Here is a 22,366-nt window from a genome sequence, read left to right as displayed (position 1 = left end):
GGAATTCAACTTTTTGTTCTCCCAGGTCCCCCGGTGATCGTCATCCCACCCAGGAGCGCCTCCCTCAACATGTCCCAGAACGCAGATCTTACATGCAAGGCTATCGCTGACCCCCCCAACATGACCTACGTGTGGAGGAAAGGGCAGGAAAACGTCCATCATATAGAGTGAGTTAAACCACCCGTCAGCGAGGCCTGTCTGTATTTTAATGTAGCACGCCTTTTACCGCGCACAGACGAATCAAGAGGTAATCCTTGGAGATTATGGTGTCGGATGAGACGCCAATTTGATACTTTGCTGTCATTTTCAGTCGCATAACGTGTGCTTTGTAAGTGATTGAGGCGTTAGGTTCTTTATATAGTAGCAGTAGGAGTAAAGCTCATACAGTATATTATAATATACTCTATATTTCCAGTTTACATTGTTGTAAGAAGATATGGTAACATGAGACGCAGGCGAAAAGAAACAGACACAATATGCTATAGTCAGATCATGTTACAGCATTTGAACATTTATAATCAAATCAAACACATGTAAATAGCCCCATCTCAATGACTCAAATGATGGAAATATATATATATATTTTTTTTTTTTTTCAAAGAGACTTCTGAGCTTGGCAGTTTGCAAAAACACAATTATAAGAAACCTTCAGGAGGGCAAGTAAAAAAAAAAAAAAAAAGCACCACAACTTTACACATGCACACCGTGTGTGTGTGTGTAGGTGGGTTTGTGTGTGTCTGTGTATGCAGTTTGTTGTTACTGTACTGGGGTATATGTGTGACTTACTTGGGCTTCACCGACTGTTACTTAACTGCAGCGATATCTAAAAACTGTGTGGGTGCATCTTCTCCGCCTAATCTTGTTGAAACAAAAAATTTCCATAACATCCTGGTTTTCACTGGTGAATAAGTCATAGAATACAACTCCTACGCTACATGGCTGCAGGAACAGTTTGGCTCCGCTCTAAACAACAACTTCAAAATCGGCGTGATAATAATAATAACAAAAATATAATGTTTTATTCCCTCAGAGGTTCATGGTCTGACTTAATGATACATATTCATGCAATGTCGTTGTTGTTGTGGTTTTCCTCTAAGGTCTCTTAAATCCCGTGTGAAGATTATGGTGGATGGATCTCTGCACATCTCCACACTCACCCCAGAGGATTCTGGGAAGTACACCTGTATGCCCACCAATGGCCTGCTAGCCCCGCCCACCGCATCAGCTGACCTCACAGTGATGCGTGAGTCGCTCACTCTATGCTGATGTTTTTCTTTGTTGTTGTGTCCAAATGTTGTCTTTCTTGACTTCTGTTTTTTGTTTCTGGTTGTTGTGCATGTTTTGTTGTATTTTTGCTGGGGATATTGTTTGCCATTGAAAAATACAAATAAAAAATACAAAGAAAAAATAATAATTTTCATGAGCTATATCAATAGTTTCTAAAACGTATAATCTTTTGGGGTATATATGTAGGGTGACGATTTATTAGCAACTAATAACTTATTTCTAAGAAGTTAACTATCCAATTATTTTGGAGCTTGGTTTGATTTAAGTGATGGTAATCAATGACACATTATACAGTATTAATGATTGATATTTCCTCTCAGATCCGGCCCAGGCCCTGCCGATGCCCAGGGAGACCTACCTGCCCACCGGGATGAGAGGTCTGATCACATGTCCCTTCTTAGCCAATCCCCCGCTGCTCCACGTGGACTGGACCAAAGACGGAGCTCCCCTGGACGTCACCCTGGTTAGTCCACAAACACCGACTGAATTAGACCCGACCGGGTTAGATTGGACTAGGTTAACACCGTGTGGTTTGATAGGACACACTGCGTCTTTGCAAATGAAACGACATCCGGCTGAGTAATAACGAGAACCCGTACACATTCACAAATACCTCTGCGCATTCACAAACATAAGTTTAGTGCTTCGAAGTTCAGGAGGTTCTTTGTATGCGTTGTGCAAAAAGAACAGCCCGGTCGTCACGATCTCGTCTCCATCGTAAGAAATGAACGGCTCCAGCTGCCCACGTGTTGAATTCACTGTTCACTCGACCTCACCAACCGCACACCCACGCACACCCCTGCCCTGCGTGGCAGCTGTGGACATCAAGCACACACCGCTGTCTGTGTGTGTGTGTGTGTGTGTGTGTGTGTGTGTGTGTGTATAATCATCCATGTTTGAAAGCAGCAACCTACGTGGCAGAGATAACGGCATAAAAGCCAAAAAGTCAGTATCACCCCACACTCGACGAGCAGCCTCCGAGTCGAGGTCCGGATGACACACAGAGACAGAGACATAGTGAAGTGTGTTTCTGTGTGTGTCATCTGTTTTATAGTCAAACCAAACAATCTGCTGCTTCAGTTAACTGGGCAATTACACCTGATTTTGCTCAGGCCAAACAGTCCCTGCCATCCCCTCTGGAGAACGGGGACTGTAAGTGTGTCACTGGCTAGCAGCAAACACCAACTCGGCCAGCACTGGTACGTCTCCTGCAGCTGTCGGGGAGACGAACTGTCCAGAGACTAACGTTCTGAGACTAAGTGTCTTTGAAGGTTTCTACACGATCAAAAATAAGTTCACAGGACTATCAATGAATCAATCATTCATCGTGTTAAGACTGGATGGCACAGGTGAACCACCTGTATATCGACCACGTGTGTGGGTTTGTGTGTGTGTGTGTGGGTGTGTAATTGACCTGTAGGTTCGACCACGTGCATGTGTGTGTGTGCGTGCGTGTGTGTGTGTGTGTGTGTGTGTGTGTGTGTGTGTGTGTGTGTGTGTGTGTGTGTGTGTGTGTGTGTGTGTGTGTGTGTGTGTGTGTGTGTGTGTGTGTGTGTGTGTGTGTGTGTTGAGGATGTTTACACCAGTCAAGGTGACTCACCAGGTAGAACAGAACTGCAGCATAATGTAGAAACAACAACACAACAACTCTCCAGTATTTGAGGGGGTGGATTATGTCAAGAAGAGACTCCTTCCTGCATTTTATATTATCATATTTTATTTTCAGTCTGTGTGAAACTAAAATTATATCATCACATGATATAGATGGGGCTAGGGTTACAGTAACAGTTTCTTCATTCTCATCCTTTATCTCTCTTATCTTAATTAATATAATTTTTCTTTCTCTCTCCTACCTTTATTTCCATTAATTGTCTTTCCCTCACTTTCTTTCCATCTTAAATGATATTCTTTCTTTCTCTCTTTCTTCACTCTTCTTTCTTTCTCTTTCCTTCTTTCTCTCTTTCTGTCACTGATTTGTCCTCTCTTTCTTTCCTACCCTCTTAGCTTGTTAGAAACAAATCCATCACAAATCAGAAGAATCAGAACTAGAAAAATGATAGTCTTATTGAACGCCTTAGTGTGTAAATCACCACTTACTAAACAACCATCGACTTTTGTGCTTCTTTCCATAGTACCCAGGGTGGACCATGACCTCTGAGGGGTCGTTGTCCATGGCGACCGTCAACGAGGACTCTGCGGGCGTGTACAGGTGCACGCCCGCCAACAGCTACGGGTCCATGGGCCCCTCTGGGGCCACACGCGTCCTCCTGCAGGTGTGGACTCACTGGGAACGGGGATGGGGGCATATTGTTCGCCTCATAGCATCACTGCCAAATTTTAGGGTTCATCTTACATTTAGCTTCAAAAATGCCTAAGACTACGGCAGATAGTGATTATGGAATGTAAAAAGCGCTCTGATTGGCTTAGGATATAGCCAATGAGGCAGTGAACCAGCAGCATTGGGAGAGTAGCGTTATGTTAGATATCACAATTTGGCCAAGTTATGACTTAGGTGATTATGCTATGAGGCGATATTTTAATCGATTTCCATTTAATTGCATATAAACAGTGCTTTCCCAGGTACCAAAAGCGCTTTACACAGTGAGTGTGTGTATGACACCTCATCCACCACCAACCACTGGAATTATGAATCTATCCAATCAGAGAGCGGGTGATGCTTAGGGGGCCATGTTGGTACCAGAGGCTGTTCGGGAAGTAGGGCAGGACGCCGGGGTAACAGCCTTGCTCTTGCGGTGAGCAACATGGTCTCTTAAGTGACCAGAGGGAGTTAGGTCCTTAGGGTTCCATCTCATCCCAAAGACGGTGATCTTCGACCGAACAGTGTGTGCGTCTCTGTCCTGGGGCGTTTGGAATGAGCCCCCCCTACTGGCCCTCCGATGCCTCTACCAGAACCAGCTGGTCTTCCATGCTACGCTTTAGAAAGTAGCCAGTGTTGCGCGGCAGCATGCCACGATGCTGGTCTGTAACAGTGGAGGTGATCACTGACAGTACAACCACGATAGACGGTTCAAATATACATGCATACAAATAAAACAGAGGATTAGCAAATACAAATATTACAAGAAAGGACAGATATTAGATAATACATATATTAGCCTGGAAAACATAACCCAATAAATCATAAATGTATACAAAAAAAAAGATAAATGATGCACACATGACACATGAATGAAAAATTCAAGGATGACATTGCGTGTTTAAAGAAGCATGATTTCGAAGAATCAGCCATGGTTTTCCCACTTCTACCAGTCATCTAAAAGGATATGAAACGGGCGTATTGTGCGCGGAATGACTCACCTAACAGCCCCAGGTCTGGGCATCAGCCTATAGAAATTACCGGCGTCCGGACCAGTAAACGGCGGTAAATTATACGTTAAAGTGTATTGTCTCCAGCGCATTAAAAGTCCTCGCTAAATCGACCGGCAAATGCGGCTGTCACCGTGAATTAAAACCTCCACACAAAAAAACTGACATTTGCGGCGACCTTTAGCTGCCATGTGTGGGCCCTTTGGCGGGAACAAAAGTCAACTTACGACTTATCACACCGGGGCCTCGCTGGAGGAATTAATTGTGCGGCTAATTCCTCCGTCATTAGGGTAATCTTGTGCTCAGGCAGGGGTAGCAGCGGCAGTAATCAGGCTCTAGAAGGAGACGTAACACTGAGGCCCCTGACTCCCCGTGGTCACTGAAGATCCAAGGAGTAGGAGGGCTAACCTGACCAAGTCCTCAGCCTGGGTCTTTATGCCGACCACTCCCCCCCCCCCCCCCCCCCCTAATCATCTCCTGGTCTCTGATTGGGCACTTTCACTCCTCTCCTTCCCAGGGGTTAGTCAGTGTGTGCTGGGTGTTCTGAGTCACACAGGCTGCCGTGCATGACTGGGGGCGGGGACTGGTGGTGGATGAGGGGGGATATCCTCCCTAAGAGACACACACACACACACACACACACACACACACACACACACACACACACACACACACACACACACACACACACACACACACACACACACACACACACACACACACACACACACACACACACACCATGTAAAGTGCTTAAGGAGTCTTAAAAAGGGCTAGAGAGATGTAATTAATTATTTTATTATTTTCATTATAATTATTGTACACACACACACACACACACACACACACACACACACACACACACACACACACACACACACACACACACACACACACACACACACAGATAAAGGGTGTGGGTGTCTTGTGGAGGCTACACTGAGTGTGAGTCACTGTTATCATTGCGTTGTTCTGAGCCTGCCCTCTGGTCTCCCCAGGGCCCCCCTTCGTTCCGCTCACCCCCCCAGCAGCAGTACCAGCAGGAGATGGGCAGAGCTCTGCTCATCCCCTGCCAGGGAGAGGGAGGTCCGGACACCAGGGTTACCTGGAGGAAGGTGACGGTCCCGGCTCCTGGTGGGGGGGGCTGTGTTAGTGTGCCTGTGTGTGTGTGTGTGTGTGTGAGGGACAGATCAGTGTGTGTGTTGGGGGTGGATCTGTGTGTGTGTGTGTGTGTGTGTGTGTGTGTGTGTGTGTGTGTGTGTGTGTGTGTGTGTGTGTGTGTGTGTGTGTGTGTGTGTGTGTGTGTGTGTGTGTGTATTTGTGTGTATTTGTGTGTGTGTGTGTGAGGCGATATCCTTATGGTTGTCTTTTGGAGGATGACCTAATCTTTAATGGATGTGCGTTGACACCTGCATGTGCATGCATATAATGTGATTCATGTCACACTTAGACGCACAGTCTATTTACACACACACACACACACACACACACACACACACACACACACACACACACACACACACACACACACACACACACACACACACACACACACACAAATTCACTTACGTACATTCAATAATCTCCCTCAACACACACACACACACACACACACACACACACACACACACACACACACACACACACACAATCATTATTCCCTGAGCACAAACACAGACATGATTCATTGATCCGTCTCAACGACCCCCCGCCCCTCCTTCCCCCCAACACGCATGCACGCACGCACGCACGTTCCTCCACATAAAGAACATTGATTCTTCTACTGTGCTCCCTGTGGTATAACTAGTTATCAGCCTGATTAACCCCATGACCTCCCCCCATGACCTCTGACCCCTGCTCTGTCTCTTCCACAACACCAGGTGATTGAGGGCCCCGTGGCCCCCAGCTCCCAGGTGACCGGTAACGGCTCCCTGCTGCTGCAGCCCCTCACCAAGGGCCACCAAGGGGCCTGGGAGTGCAGCGTGTCCAACCGGGTGGCGTCCGTCTCCGCCTCCACCCTGGTGCTGGTGCTGGGTGAGGGGGGGGGATGGGGTTTAAAGGGCCCATATTATACCACCAGGTGTGAGTGTGATTAGCCGTTACAAGCCGTTACACGCCGTTTTGAAAACATCTAGGTGTGTCCGCCTAGATGTACGCTGGATAGAGCGTAGCCTGTGGACTTAAGCAAACGTTGCTCGTCTAGCCATTAATCTAGGTGGACACGCCCACTTGTGATGTCAGAAGAGGCCGATTTTCAAAAAGTGCAAAAAAGGATTACGGACGGAAATAATACACCAAATCTATTTAGATCAATCTTTGTAGAAGAGCTGTTCGTGTTACTGGTTCCTCTCGGACTGTATGTTTGTAAACAACGGGCAGCCTTTATGCGCATGCTCGCCTCTTATTCTTCTCTTTTTTCTGGATTTCTGTAGCAGGATATCTCCGTCTTTACGGAGATATTCCTGAACCGCGTAAAATGAAGCCGGATGGTTTTGGGCTCCGTGTGGACGGGGCCTCAGTGTGTTGAGGCCTACCTGTCTTGTCTATCTCAGTCTGATTCTGACACAAGGCTAGAAGGACCTGTTGTTAAAGCCAGCTGGGTGGTCCTGTGTTTTGGTTGGGTTCGCTTTGGATGGATTTCTTTTGTTTGGATGCTTTCCGAATCTAGCTGATTTCTTTAGGCCCACCACCACAGAGTTTATAATATATGAATGTAATGATGATGATGTATTGAGACTAATGGTTTAGCAGACGCTAAGAGCCTTCTGAAGACTGTTTGGATACACTTCATTAAGAAACAGTTAGGAGTGAGATTGTGAATTAATTTAGTGTATTTAAGGAATCAGAGAGAGAATTTGGATACAATGACAGACTGTGGGCATATGGGAATCAAACCCGGATCCTTTTGGCTGTTAGTCAAACAGACAATGGCTTTGTCCATATTTTACAAACCCAATGCTTTACTGGGAAGGCCTTTATGCAGAGTGTCCTGCAATACTGTGATCGCATGCATATATTATTAAGAATCCAATTTGACTCTCAGCCAATGGTTCCGGGTTCGATTCCCATTCTTTCCACGGCCTCACCTGTAGGCGTCCGAGAGCACTAAGCTCCTAACCCCTACCTGAGTCATTAGATAAGTCCTTAGTGACCCATTTATATGTCAAGGCCCAATCCCATTTCTACCCCTTACCCCTTCCCCTTACCCCTTTCAAAACAAGGGGGAGGGGTAAGGGGAAGGGGTAAGGGGTAGAAATGGGATTGGGCCCAAGTATCCCCTGCAAGTCGTTAGGGATGACAGTGTCTACCACTAACGATGGCTAAACAGTAAATAATGAAGTGTCTTGATGCTCGGACAGGAACCACGCCCCACGCTGCCACCTCTCTGTCTGTGGCCCCGGGGCCCCGGGTCGCTGACGTCTCCTGGGAGCCAGGCTACGACGGAGGATCAGCACAGATCTACTCAGTGTGGTGAGCGCACACACACACAAACGCACACACAAACACCACTAATATATATATATATATATAAAACATAACACACACATATGGACATGAGCTGTAACCATAGCAACCATCGACCTTACTGGCGTTTGTGTTGATGCTCTTCTGAGGACAGGAGGGGAGAAATAAATGATGGTCTGGTGGACGATTGGCTGGGTACAGTAACCATGGTGCCTGGTGGGGTACAGTTACCATGGAGATAGCCTGGTGGGGTAGAGTAACCATGGCGATAGCCTGGTGGGGTACAGTAACCATGGAGATAGCCTGGTGGGGTACAGTAACCATTATGTGTATACATTTTGTTATATTCTAATATGCAAACTTTGAACAAGACTACTGAGTTATAAAACTGTCAAATAATTGAAGTCATCAAAATATAATGCCATCAATAACATCAACACAAGTCACATTTCTCATGTGAAATCGTAGCAATTGCTGCCAAGATATATTTAGGAAATTCTATAAGCGATTTTTTTAAATATATCTATAAATATTATGTCATTCATATATATAATATATTAATGGTCATAAATGCATCCACCAATTGATGCTCTAGGCTATTCACAGCGTGTCTGCACAGCTAATAGAAGTCCAACAGCGTCTCCCCTGGTTACAGTTCAGCTCTATTATCTCTAACCCGCTCTCTGAAGCAGATGCATCGGGTGAATCCATGTTAAGGATAAAAGGTTCTTAATTTGTTGATCCAGGCCCGAGGGTAGAACACTTTTGATGAAGTTTCAGTATTTTTTTTTTTACAATTACTACAATTTATTTAAAGTCCTCTGGGTCTTGGACCATAATGCTTTGCTTCTTCTTTCATTTGCGTGTGAGTGAATGTTTCATGACCAATCTTCAATGCTATCTTTCATAAGCCTGGAATACCTTGCTCGCCCTTTTTCTCTCTCTCTCTCTCTCTCTCTCTCTCTGTGTGTATTTTCCTATCTCCCCCTCTATCTCTTTCAGTCATGCTTCCCATCTCTATGTTTACTCCTATCTCCCTTCATCTCCCTCCTTTATCCCTTATATCTACCTTTTATCTCCCCCTCGCCCTTCTGTATAATTTCTCTCTTTCTCTTTCTTTGTCTCTCTCCCTCGCCCTCCTCCTTCTTCTCGCTTACTCACTCCTCATGTCTCACTCTCACTCTCACTCTCACCCTCTCTGTCTCTGCAGGTTCAAGCAGGTCTCCCCTCTCAACGGCAGCCCCCGGCGGGACAACCTCAGCTCCGAGGAGCAGGGGACGAAGCGGCAGCACCAGGGTTGGTTCAACGTGTCGGTCCCCCCCGCCTCGGGGGCCCGCCACCAGGTGACCGGGCTGGCCCCCGCCACCCACTACCAGTTCAGCGTGCTGGCCCAGAACGCCGCCGGGGCCGGGCCCTTCAGCGAGCTGGTCACCGTGCGCACCCTGGGTGGGTGGCCTTCTCATCCCCCTCCTTATGGTTAATATCCACGTTATGGTTGAGTCGTGTCGGGAGACATGGCTTCAGGCGGGGCTCGGGGTTAGTCGTCTGTACTCTTTTGGACTGTCCGGAAGGTTGCTGGTTCGATCGCCGCTAGCGCCTCCTCGGTAAGGGGGAGGTGACCCTGAGCAAGTCGCCAACGACCGAACCCTACTTGTTCAGTCACGAATGTTCATATCCAAAGTGGCTCCCACCGAATACCGACACATGTCATTGAACCCAAAACCAATTTTTGTTTTAAACATGAGCATTTGTCTTATATGATCCTAATCATAGAAATAAATATGCCATTTTATCACTGTTACGGAAATAAGTCCCCAATTTAGAGAAAAAAGGGGTAAAATCCTATGTTTTCGACTTTTTCCCTAAAACACTGTGAATGTACCGCTCTGCTGTGAACACAGGTAGCGTTATTTAGGAGATGTCAGACTCCTTCTGAAGCAGTGGGCTCCCTGGCTCTTTAAGCTGCCGGTAGGGGTGAAGGCCTCTTGCTCAGGGATGCCTACAGATAGGCCCTGCGGACATTGGGGTTCAGCTCATCCGCTCGGCCCTAACCGCTGAGACGGTTCCGGCTCTCCTCTGAGCGCCTCCCTGCATCAGAGCGTCAGCAGCTGCCTGTACGCACTCACAACATGGGACGCCAAGCCATCGATAAGATCTCATCACCCATGGATATATATATATTTTTTTTTTATAAAACAATCAATAGCTTCGTGGCCGTCGCACGATCCTCCCTCTGTCAGATCGGGCGAGATGAGTTGACAGCGTGTGTTTTGATTCACTCATCGATCCTCTGACGATGAGTAATACTGGACCTGTGCGGACACACCGCACAGTTCTCTGCACCTCTGGGTTTCACTCCAGACGGACGACCCTTGCTCTCTTCACATGTGACAATCTAAAGCTGGCCATGAGCTCCTCTCCGCTCTCTATGAAGTCTCGGTATCTTCTCGATGAATGTAGACCGGTCGGCGACATGTTGTGCGTGTCTTGGTGGTCTTCGAATGGCCATAGTGCCAATCAATGCTTGTCTAGACTCTATTCAGGCTGCTTTGAGGTCGCAAATAACCCTGAGAAAACAAAAATATCCACTTTCTTGATGTGCTCAGAGCTCAGAGTCTGGGGTTCCCAGTCCCACAAAGACTTTTCCTTTTGAACAGAGATGAAACGTTTGGGGAACCCCCCGTCTAGAGGGGTATCAGACTGAAAGATTTCTCTCCGTCTCCTCAGATGCTCCGATTCCAAGAAGGGCCACTTTGAGTCCCCCGGGGGCCCTGTCCGTCAACCGCACCTCCACGGGGGTCATCCTGCATTGGGCCCCGCCCCCAAGCAACCGTCCACCAATCACAGCCCTGGTTCTGCAGTCTCGAGGCGCAAACGGCGAATGGCTGACCCTGGATCGGGACATCAACGCCGCCGCCATCGAGTTCGCCGTCCCCGGCCTGCGAAAGGTAATGACAAACCCCCCCCCCCCCGGCACGCATGTGAAACATTTTCACCATCAGCTAAAGCTCCTCAATGGTGGTGAACCGAATAGGACACACTCGTGTACAGTACACTCATTGTCATTTTGGCATAATACATTCCAGTTTAGAATCTGAAAAGACGCCGCGGTTCAGGCAAGAAAACCTCACGAGGCCTCCAGTCATTCTGCTTGGCATTTAGAGCGGTTGTCTTTCAATCCTGGGGGTTGCCAGGTCAAACCCTGGCTTCGGGGGGGATTGAGCGTTTAATAGCCCGGTTCCGCGCTTTGGCCCAGATTCTGTGAGGATTGTTGAGTGCAGGAGAGGAGTGACAACTGTCATCCAGGGAAATACTCACTCCCCATGCCTTGAAGGGAAAAACCAAGATGTCTGTCAATCTGCAATTGCCGGTCTTCCAGATTCAGACGTGTTGTTCAATTCTCAATTCATCATTGTGCGTCCAGAGGGAGTTCCAACTAGCAAACTCATTCAAAACGAGTGCCAGTGACAACGCAACAAGAATATATTTTGTCTACAAACACACAGATAATTAAGCACTATTTCCGGCACTGTGATTAGATCGCAGGTAGCCTAATTATTACAGCGCCGAAATAGGGTTGTTTTGTTGTGGCTGGCACTCGTTCTGAATAAGCCACTCATTGCTCACCCAGCGAACTGGCCTCTCATTGTGAGAATGCTATGAACAACCCGACGGCCCGTTGCCAGAAGGCTGCTGTCTTTCAGCCCTGGGGTTGCCGGGTCGAGCCCCCTTTGTCACGTAGCAGTGTGGCGCCAGAGAACCGGCGCTATGCACACAGCCCGCACCCCCTCAGCGACCGGGCGTCTCACAGGGAGGGGGGAGGGGTGAGGGGGAGAGGGGTGAGGGGGAGAGGGGCCTTTTTATGCGTGTCGTGCACAGGGCGGAGTTGATTTTTATCTGGGTTCTACCCCGGCAATTTCCCCCTTTGATATGTCAATTATTCCCAGTGTGCGCGGCAGGAGTCTCCAGCGTGTTATCCCCCCCCCCCCCCCCCCCCCCCCTCCGACTGTCCACCGCTGTGTTCTGCTCAGCCGTCCTGTCGCACTCCTCCCCCCGTCTCCTCCCCCTCCCTCCCCCCCTCCCTCTCCCCCCCCTCCCTCTCCCCCTCCCTCCCTTCCACAGGCCCTCCCTCCCCCCCCTCCCTCCTCTCCTCCTCTCCCCTCCCTCCCCCCTCCCTCCTCTCGCCCCCTCCCTCCCCCCCCTCCCTCCTCTCCCCTCCCCCCCTCCCTCCTCTCCCCTCCCTCCCTACCTCCCTCCTCTCCCCTCCCTCCCCCCCTCCCCCTCCCTCCCTTCCACAGGCCCTACATGCATTCAAATGAAGCTCATTAGCATTTCAGGCACGGCCTTGTGTTGACAAAGTGGGGTTTCATCCCCTGTCCCCCCCTGCTGTGTATGCGCGTGCGTGCGCGTGTGTCTGTGTGTTTGGGTGTGTGTCTGCATCTTATGGTGTGTGTGTGTGTGTGTGTGTGTGTGCACCCATCTGTGGTGTATGTGTGTGTGTGCATCTGCGTGCGTTCGTGTGTGTGTGTGTGTGTGTGTGTGTGTGTGTGTGTGTGTGTGTGTGCGTGTGTTCATGTATATGTGTATCTGAATTTGTATGCATCCTGATGTGTGTGTGTGTGTGTGTGTGTATCTGACGGGTTGTGTGTGTGCGTGTCTCAGGACAGTGTGTACGAGCTGCGGCTGCTGTCTCGGCGCGGGGAGGTGCTGAGTGAGCCCAGTCCATCCGTCAACGTCTCCACCCTGGGTAGGTGTTCTCCCGCTACCTGCCCCCACACGGCCCCCCTCTGCTACCGTCCCTCACACCACCTCCACCCCCCCCACCATCCCTACCTCCACCCCACCCCCCTCCTGTACCTGCTCTCCCCGCCAGCCTCTGCTTGTATTCGTGTCTCCTTCTTTTCACACCGTGTCTTCTCAGTTCTCCTCGCGTCTCTCTCTCTCTCTCTCTCTCTCTCTCTCTCTCTCTCTCTCTCTCTCTCTCTCTCTCTCTCTCTCTCTCTCTCTCTCTCTCTCTCTCTCTCTCTCTCTCTCTCTCTCTCTCTCTCTCTCTCTCTCTCTCTCTCTCTCTCTCTCTCTCTCTCTCTGCTGTGTTGAGGTGGACTATATTTGGAGCAGGTCCCCAGGGTGGTTCTGGCCATTAGTAGAGATAATGATGATGGTATCCCCGCCACGAAAGTCTCAAAAGAATGGGAGACAGACTTTCTATAATACTGCATTAATGTATGATGTTATATTACATGATCTCTGTGATCTGGGAGTGAACACCGTCACTTAGAGTGTTCATTAGAGACGTTGTAGACTTACAAGATGTCCTCATTTTAAATTAACACCAGCACACACACTCAAACACACACACACACACACAAGCTTGAAGTATTGACCTAGAAACGTGTTTGATGTTAATAATATATAGTTATTTGAACATAATTGTTCATTGCTTTGTGCTTTTGAAACATAAATTGATATATTTCTTGGATTCCTAGAATATTCTCCACGTGCTGGCCAAGTAGCCCCAGATTGGCACTTTCATTTCATATTATTTTTGACGCAAAAGATAAGTAAATTGATTGTTCCAGTTTGTGTAGTCTTGTAGTTGTAGTTATATTTCAAAAGTTCTGCTGCAAAAAGTAGCCTAATGTGGGAAATGTACTTTACTTTGTTTAAGTGCAGAGATAAATTTTCTCATATAGTCATATTCCCTTATCAAATCATCTGTGAAATGTATTTTTGACCCTTATAATGTTCATCCATAGTTTGATCGCTATAATCTCCAGTTACAGCGTTGAATTCCGGCGAGTAGGATTTGTTTCCGAGCGGAACAGATAATTAGCTCGGGATGAGATGCGGTTGGAGAGATATGTTTAGCCCCTCGGGAGGATTTGGTCGGAGCGTGCAAAAGTTGGCGAGCGAACGCACTCGCCAGCTGTGTGTTATGGCCTGCGTAAACACGTCGACATCGTCATTAGCATCATCACCGAAGTGCTTCTGCTCCCCAGGGAAATTAAGTTGATCACGGGTTTGATCGAAGGGCCCCTGTCGAACAACCAGGTTTGAATTTTATTTTGACAAAAAGCTTCCCCCTTGTGACATCAAGTGGGAGCGTCAACCCAGATGTATTTTGGATCGATCCGCAACACCGATTGGCACAGTCCACTGGGTGAACTGATAGCAGGTTCATCGATGTCGTTATACATATTGGTGCACTCACATGTGGTAGGATAACCTGTTAGATCTACACAACAGACTTTCCCCAGTGAACAGTCCACTGGCCAAACTGATAGCAGGTTGATCCATGTTCTTATACACACAAGTTGACAGTAATATGTGGTAGAATAACACTTTTAATCTCTACAACAGACTTTTCCCAGTGCACGGTCCATGGCCGAGTGCTTTGACCGCCTAAGGCCAACTTCAGCCACCAGACAGAAGCACATGCTAGATGCAGGATTATAAGTGACAGGAACTCATTTCGAGGACAGAACCCACCGCTCGGTAAAGCAACTCTGTGTGAGCGTCTCTCACAGTGAGTTAGTGAAATTGAATGACCAGCGTGGATACAAACGATTCGCTTCTATTCAGCTGGAAAATGATTGAACTGTAAGCCCGCACAGGGCCAGAGTCTGCTTCTAGTCTTTTTTCAATCATCCATTTCCTCAAGGCTGGCACACACACAACCCCGAATGACGAGGTCTAAGACCCCGTCCGCCCTTTGTTATTGCGCTAAACCCACACACCACCTGCACGTGGAGCATGATGATAACACTAATGATACTAACGGTAACCCGATGCCCCCTCCAGGCCTGGGGAGGGCCGCGGCGCCGTCCCAGCTCTCCGAGCTCGTCCCCCAGCCCTTGCTGGCCGGCGTCCTGGGCGGCGTGCTGTTCATGGCGCTGGTCCTCTTCCTGCTGCTGGCCGCCACCTGCTTCGTCGCCCGACGGAGGGATAGGCGGCGGCGGAAGCAGCAGAACAAAGACGGTAAGCCCACCCCCCCCCCCCCCCCCCCCCCCCCCCCCCCACCCCTTCTCCCCTTCCACCCTCCCCCCTCCCCCCTCACAACCGCGGTCCTTCACGGCAGCAGCAGCCGTCGACGAACGAACGAAGGAACACCACCCCCGTCTGGGATGTCATCATTAACTCGCCGGTGGGTGGGTGGGGGTGCGGGATGGGGGGTGGTTTGCTTCCGTTGCATTAATCATAGCTCGAGTTCAGAGTGAATATTACACCCCCCCCCCCCCCCCCCCCCCACCCGTCTCTGCCATCATCACCACCACCCAGACAATCCGTGGGAAACATTATTGATGTCATTTGCGTTCGCCCGCTAATTAGGGTAATTTGTCATCGCCCCGATAGAGGGAGTGTTAGCTTGTTGTCCGCGGCGCTCCTCGCTAATTGCTTCTTATTAGGGATGATAAGGTTCTTACATGTCTCGGTCAGCACAGGCTACTATCCATTGTGAGTCATGCATACGCCATCTCTCCAACTCACTCACCATATTCCCTCCCCTCCCCCCTCTCCAGATCTCGTGCGCTCCATCTATAAACCCTCCTCCATGTGAGTACCCACTTCCTCATTCCATTTCCTGCATTCCACAGACGGGTGAGGCCACCAACGACAAAAGAACGGCCTTTGCCAAGAATTCTTCCTTTGAATTCTGAATATTTCCACGTTGATCGTACCTCGCTGCCGCCTCAGTTACGTGTGGTGCGGTGTTCTGTCCTCGCTCTGTCTCTCCCTCTAATGCTCTGCGCTGATGTTCCTCCATCCCTCCTTACATAACTGCCTCTGCCTCTTTTAATATCTCCTCTCTCCCTCCCCCCCCTCTCCCCCGCTCCTCCCCCCCTCCCCCCCCCCCCCCCCCCTCTGCCTCCGTCAGGCGGACGGCAGGCGGCGGCAGTCCAGACAGTGTGCTGAAGAAAAGCCTCCTCCACGCGCATAATCTCTACCCCGCCACCTCCTCCTCCACCTCCTCTTCCTCTTCGTCCTCCTCGTCCTCCTCTCAGTCCCACAGCGGTAACTTCAGCAAAGGCAGCCCGCCCCATAGTGAGGGGCAGCACATGGAGCTGCTGCTGCCTGGCTCCCTCCACCCCCACCCCCACCACCTCCAACCCCAGCACCACCAGCACCACCAGCACCAGTACCTCCTCCCCACCCCCCCCACCCCCCAGCGCAGAACCAAATCGCTCAGCAGGGCCTCGTCCTCCCTCCTCTCCTCCCACCTGGAGCTCATCACCAGGGGCCCCGACGGACGCTTCGCGGCCCCCGGCGACGGCCAGTCGCTGTCCTCCGCCCTCGACGACGAGAAGAAGGGCCCCGGGCGGGGGGGCCGGCGCTCGTCCCGCTCCTCCGCCTTCCAGCGCTCGGCGTCCCTGCCCTCCCGGCGGGGCGGGGAGGCGGGGCGGCGGGCCCCGTGCGTCCTCTCCGTGGAGCTCCCTCCGGCGCCGCGCCGCGCCCCGGGCCCCGACGGCAGGCGCGGCGCGCGCTCCATGACGGAGCAGCACCTGCTGGCCCTGCCGGGGCACAGCCTGTGGGACGGCGCGGACGGCGGCTCCGACTGGAGGGGCTCCCTGCGCAGCTCGGCCCGCAGCTCGGTCACCGCGGCGAGCGGGGCGGAGCCCGGCGTCCCCCCGTACCCGGGGGGGGTCGCGCCCCGCACCACGGCCAGCAGCCTGGTGCTGCAGATGGAGCACGAGAGGGAGCGGGGGAACCTGAGCCGCTGCCTGCAGCTGGCCCACGAGAGGGAGGCGCTGCAGTGGGAGCTACGCAAGTACACGCTGGAGAGGGGGGACGGCGCCGAAGACGGCGGCGACGGTGTGGACGGAGGCCTCGAGGGGCGGGTCTTGCAGGAGAGGTACGTCGGCGGCGTTGGCGGCGGCGGCGGCGGCGGCGGCTACTTGCCCCGCCTCCACCGGGACAGCAGGGCGAGCTGGGATCTCGCGTCGCCTGTCTACTCCAATTGGGGGGCTCCCACTCCTCCCCCTCTCCCCCCCCGGCTCAGCCCCATGTCGGCCTCGTCCCCGGGGCTGTACCCCTTCCAAAGGGCCCCGCGTGGGAGCTCCTTCCGGGGCTCCCACGCCCAGTTCCCCCTCGTCTCGCCCGCGAAGCATCGGGACGCGGCGGCGGAGCGCCGGCCCACCGACAGACTCACCCTCCCGCACCTGTCGGCAGAGCGCCAGTGGCCCCCCGCAGGCGAGACAGGACCGGAGCGCCATAGCTCCCTCCGAGTCCCGCGCGGCACGAGGCAACGCAACCACGCGTCCACCGAGGAGAAGAGGAGGAGGAACCTGTCCACGCCCTCGCCCGCCCGGGACGATCAATACGCGGAACACTTCGACGCCGCCGCCGCCGTCGGCAGCCTGCCACGACATCCCAAAGCCCGCCCGGCCGTTCCCAAGCCGCCCCCGACGCGCGTGGATGACACGTGCGTGGAGATGAGCGTGGACGGGCCCGACCTGGAGGCGACGCCGGCCGGCCAGAGGAGCCGGGTCGAGCGCTCCGACGCGTCTTCGTCGCTCCGCCGGCCGCACAAGGGCGAGCGCGGCAGGGGCCCCGGGGGCACGACCCCCTTACCCGGGCACCGCTTTGAAATGACCCCCGGCCGTCACCTGTGGAAGACCACGAGCCTGGGGGCCCCGGACGCGTACGACTACCCCCAGCGCAGCCTCAGCCTGGACCACCGCAGACGCCAGCGGGCCAGGTTCCTGACCCCGGACGACTGGGTGGACTCGCTCAGCCAGGAGAACTGCTCCACGCCGCGGGGCCCCCCAGCCCCGCAGACCCCCGGAGCCGACGCTCACGGCCCCCTGGGTCCCCACTGGCCGCCCGCCCAGCCGCCGGAGACCCCTTCCTCGCACGAGCGCTCCTCCTCCTCCTCCTCCGTCTTCTCCGCCCAGACCCCCAGCGGGGAGGCCCCCTCGCTGAGGAGGGGCCCGCCGGCCCGCAGCCCAGAACCCGCGCCGCCGGCCCAGCGGGACGAGCCCAAGAGAGAGTGGAGCATCCTGTCCATGGACGCGCTCCGATGGCCCGCCAACAGTGAGTCCTGGGGGTCGGGGCCCCGGCCGGAGGCCTTGAAGGAACCCTCCGGAGGCTCACGGACCCTGAGCCGAGCCAGGGGCCCCACAGACAGAGGAGAGGACCCCGGCTTCCCCAGACCTCTGCACAGGGGACAGAGCTGGCCCACGGCGGACCGGGCCCCACCCCCTCTCTCCAACGGTGACGGGGCCAAACGAGACGATGAGAAGGCCGACGGGCAGGCGGGGGGGCCCCCCGGCAGCGAGGTGGACGATGTGAGGGGCTACGTGGTGGTCCAGGGGTCGGCGACCCGGGGCAGCTTCAGCAGCTACGCCAGCAGCGGGCGGGGGAGCATGGAGACGGGGAACGGCCGGATGTCGGTGTGCCTGTCGCCGACCCTCTCCAAGGCCCCCGACGAGGTGGAGGAGTACGCTGAGGACCTCGGCCCCGGCCTGGACGAGGCCCGGAGAAGGTACTGACACGATGCAAAACCTTTTCCACAGTGGGATAGGGCCTTGGGATATAGCTTTTTATTTCGTCAATAATATACTGTAGATACAATTTTGTCACAGTGCCACACAAATATTCAAAAAAATATATATAGTTAAGCTAAAGACAGGCCTTCCATAATCTTAGTTAGATGACAGAGCCGTCAGTTTAGCTGTACCATACTATTATGATGAAAACACCATTTTACGATGGGCATTTTAGTGGCCTGCTTGTAGTGAAGGGAAAATATAAAACAACAGTTTCTGATTAATTCAACCCATTTCCTTTGCGTACGAGCAGTATGCATCATGGGGCGCAGTCACCTTATCTGCTCTCTGTCTTGGCAAGTACTCTGAGAAGCTGTAAACATGTTTTGTTTACCTTCCAGTAGAAAAGCCTCGGTTGACGAGAGCTACGAGTGGGATGAAGACACATCGCAGCCCGAAACACGACAGTTTCAAGGTTCGTCTCCTCTCCTGGAAATCAAACCAACTTTGTGCCCTTTATTTGTTAACTTTGCGGCGAGCCATAGGGAAAATATAAACAAAACAACAACAACTCTGTTTAAGTGTTGACATCAGCCCTACTGATTCACATATTGATGTGTAAACACACACACGGTCTGAACGTACTCACACACACACACACACAGGCACAATGTGAAAGTACACACACTGTCTTAACGCAGACACAAACACGTAATCTAAACTCACACAAACACGCACAGTCTGAACGTACACACACACACACACACACGCATAGTCTGAACACACACACACACACACACACACACACACACACACACACACACACACACACACACACACAGTCTGAACGTACACACATACAGAAACAATGTGAATTTACAGGCACACACACAATTTGAACTTACACACATGCACAGATATAAATATATTCTTCGTATATCTTTAGTATTAAGTTAATTATATGAAGTTTTATGAACATCAGTAAGAAAATGAATCATCCATAAGTGAGAGAAAGAGAGCAGGTCTGTTGGCATATGATGTCATCACATCTGGTCTAGCGCATTCCGAGATTAAAACTCCCACTTCCCCTCCTCCTCATCCTTCTCCTCTGCTTCTTTTGCTACAACCTCTCCATTCTCTTTCCCCCCCACTCCTCCTCTTCCTCCCCCTCCTACTGCTCCTCCTCTCCCTCCTCCTCCCCTTCCTCCTCCCCCCCCCTCCTCCTCTTCCTCCCCCTCCTACTGCTCCTCCTCTCCCTCCTCCTCCTCTTCCTCTTCCTCCTCCCTCCTCCTCTCCCACCACCTCCTCCTCCTCAGACCCGGGTGTGTCCGAGGAGGTGCTGAAAGGCGTGTCCCTGTCCCGCTGTAGCCTTGTGAGCGTGCAGGCGTGCTCCCTGGCAGACTGCAGTCAGGCTGCCTTGCTCCGGGGCTGCGGCACCAACCGACGCTCCCCTCAGGTAGAGATGGAGACGGTGCTGTTCTGACTTCAACCCCAGCTCCCACCCTCCCTCTCTATGACTCCGTGACTGTATGAGTACACCACACCTTTACCCACCGGCTTAGATGTGCACACCCAAGGGGACGTTAGATGATGATGATGTTGATGATGAGATGAATGTATATATACTATTAAGGGAGATGATGACTTTGATTTGGATGTTTGTAACCACCGTGGACCAAAATACTGTATACTGTAATACTCTACTTTGTATTAAGTGTAGAAGCCATAAATCATTGAGGAGTCTTGGATTTAGGAGGAATGATTGTTATATTGTGTTGGGCTGATTTTGTTTTGCTGATTTTGCATTCCTTAACTACGGTGGACTATATATATATATATATATATATATATATATATATATATATATATATATATATATATATATATAAAAGACATTCAAACAATAATATGGTAATTTCAGAGGCTTGCTATTAATTTATAAGTTTCATGTTCAAGTTCATGTTTTTCTTTGGTGGAGATTCTTATAAATATAACAGCAGGACTGTTTCATTAATGGACAGAACGTCCAATAATGGGCCCTCGATCCATTAGTGATGAAAAAAAAAGACAATATTCCCAGAGTCTGGTTCTTTAGGCATAGCAGACACGGCTCAATACTTAATGGAGTTCTGTCTTATAAAACATTTTGTGTTTCAAAATACTGATGTATGGAAAACAAGAGAACAAAGAGCAAAGCAGCTAAAATGTTCTCTTTGCTTAACACTGGCGATAGAGCTTTTTTACAGTGGGAGGCAAGTGTACGGAAAAATAAAACGTTTAAAACTTTTTTTGGAGGTGGAAACATAAAGCAAACATTCTCTGCGATAGTTGTCCCAGACTTCCTCTGTGGATATGGTGCGTACCTTGCTGTTTGGTGTGTACTTCTGTGGTGATGTGCAATCATGAGACTCAATGACAGGAAAACGTCCTTTCCTGAGGACCAAGCTACTGTCGTCTGTCAGCCGGAAAATGAAGCGTGATTATCATCCATATTACCATAAAAACATTATTGTTGTTGTCAGCTGAGAATTAATTGATTGAAAAAGTCCATTTGCATAGCCAGCAGTTCAGAACAGAGATGATATGTCACTCTGAGCATTATGTGTATAAATCCTTGAGGTTTATTAATAAGCAGAATCTCTACATAGAATGACCAACATGACGTATATAATGACAAATATTAGGTGTGATAAATATGTTGAGGAAGTGAGTGTGTTTCCAGCTCGGAGCAATGGCACGTCCAATCATGAAACTTACACACAAGATTTGAGAGGAGACAATGGATTGAGTCAAGGTGAGAAAGGCTGTTCTTTTTTTACAAGTTTTCCTATTCCTATAATTTCAAACATATTCACAGTTGATTGCAAGTAGTGATAGTGTGATTATCTTTTGTCCTTGACAAATCCCTTAATCAATACAGAGCACTGGTTTCCATGGCAACGTGATAGGACGACATTTGACTTTGGAAACTAATGTCTGTGAATCTAAGGAGTGAAAATATATATATAATACATTGAGGTTTGAAGACCTTGTATATGACACTATATAAAACAATATCTGTACTTTTTTATAAAATAAATAATATTTATGAAATATATATAAAACATCTAGAGATTGTATTTTGCTTGCTTACTATACAGGACTGTGATGAATGTTAAAAAATAAATGTTGGAAAGATGGAAACATAACTCTTAAACTCTTTTGTCTTAGGACAATAGGGCTCTATTACTTTTCAGCTTTACAAAATATAGTATATATGAGATTCGGCATTCATATTCTTGAGTTAACATTCAGGTGGAAGTGAGCACCACTCCTGGTGCTATAAATGTTTCCCGCGGGATAAGATGTAGTTTACTAATCCTAGAATGGAAATTGTGTTTATTTTTTCCAAATATAATTTGATGTCTTCTTGTGTAAACAGTTAAAATAAATATCCAGGATCCAAGCCAGGATCAAAGTGGACGCCATCAAAATTGAGTCCCTCTCTGGTAACTTTCCATGATATTTGGAGGAAAGTGTATTCATATCTTTCATTACAAACCATCTGGGAGTCTGATGAGCTGTGTTGAAAAACTGTTTCTCAGACTATTTTCAATAGCTTTCAAAATCCCAGCAAGTAACTGTCCCCAGTTAAGGGATGATAAATTGAACAATAGTCTAATTTTACATAGATGTTTGGTAAACGGTGAAATGAAGGACACTTATTGCATATAATTTTCTGTTTTTATATCATGTTTATTTTAATATTTTTATTTGTTGATTTATATGGCTGTTTTTTCTAAATTGTTGCTTCCCTTTTT

At 50.1% G+C, this 22,366-nt stretch overlaps 1 protein-coding gene across 2 annotated transcripts in view; it reads left to right on the top strand.

The window, feature by feature from the left end:
- LOC115532067 (uncharacterized) overlaps positions 1-20,434 on the top strand; it is a 44,381-nt gene extending 23,947 nt beyond the window's left edge. The window contains exons 7-21 of one of the 2 annotated variants that reach the window (XM_030341547.1): positions 26-167; positions 1,098-1,243; positions 1,608-1,750; positions 3,420-3,560; positions 5,613-5,729; positions 6,495-6,648; positions 7,974-8,085; positions 9,290-9,525; positions 10,807-11,027; positions 12,742-12,826; positions 14,881-15,057; positions 15,600-15,633; positions 15,956-18,562; positions 18,971-19,041; positions 19,883-20,434. In XM_030341547.1, the coding sequence (XP_030197407.1) occupies positions 26-167; positions 1,098-1,243; positions 1,608-1,750; positions 3,420-3,560; positions 5,613-5,729; positions 6,495-6,648; positions 7,974-8,085; positions 9,290-9,525; positions 10,807-11,027; positions 12,742-12,826; positions 14,881-15,057; positions 15,600-15,633; positions 15,956-18,562; positions 18,971-19,041; positions 19,883-20,049 (4,553 nt within the window). In that variant the 3' untranslated portion in view covers positions 20,050-20,434. Of the gene's footprint in view, positions 1-25; positions 168-1,097; positions 1,244-1,607; positions 1,751-3,419; positions 3,561-5,612; positions 5,730-6,494; positions 6,649-7,973; positions 8,086-9,289; positions 9,526-10,806; positions 11,028-12,741; positions 12,827-14,880; positions 15,058-15,599; positions 15,634-15,955; positions 18,563-18,967; positions 19,042-19,882 lie in introns of both variants that reach the window. The other variant, XM_030341546.1, reaches the window with a different exon arrangement.
- Positions 20,435-22,366: the final 1,932 nt, after the last annotated feature.

Source organism: Gadus morhua, chromosome 19 (genome assembly GCF_902167405.1).
Source record: "Gadus morhua chromosome 19, gadMor3.0, whole genome shotgun sequence".
In the NCBI taxonomy this organism is placed as follows: Eukaryota; Metazoa; Chordata; class Actinopteri; order Gadiformes; family Gadidae; genus Gadus; species Gadus morhua.
This window is presented reverse-complemented; position numbering and strand designations above follow the sequence as displayed.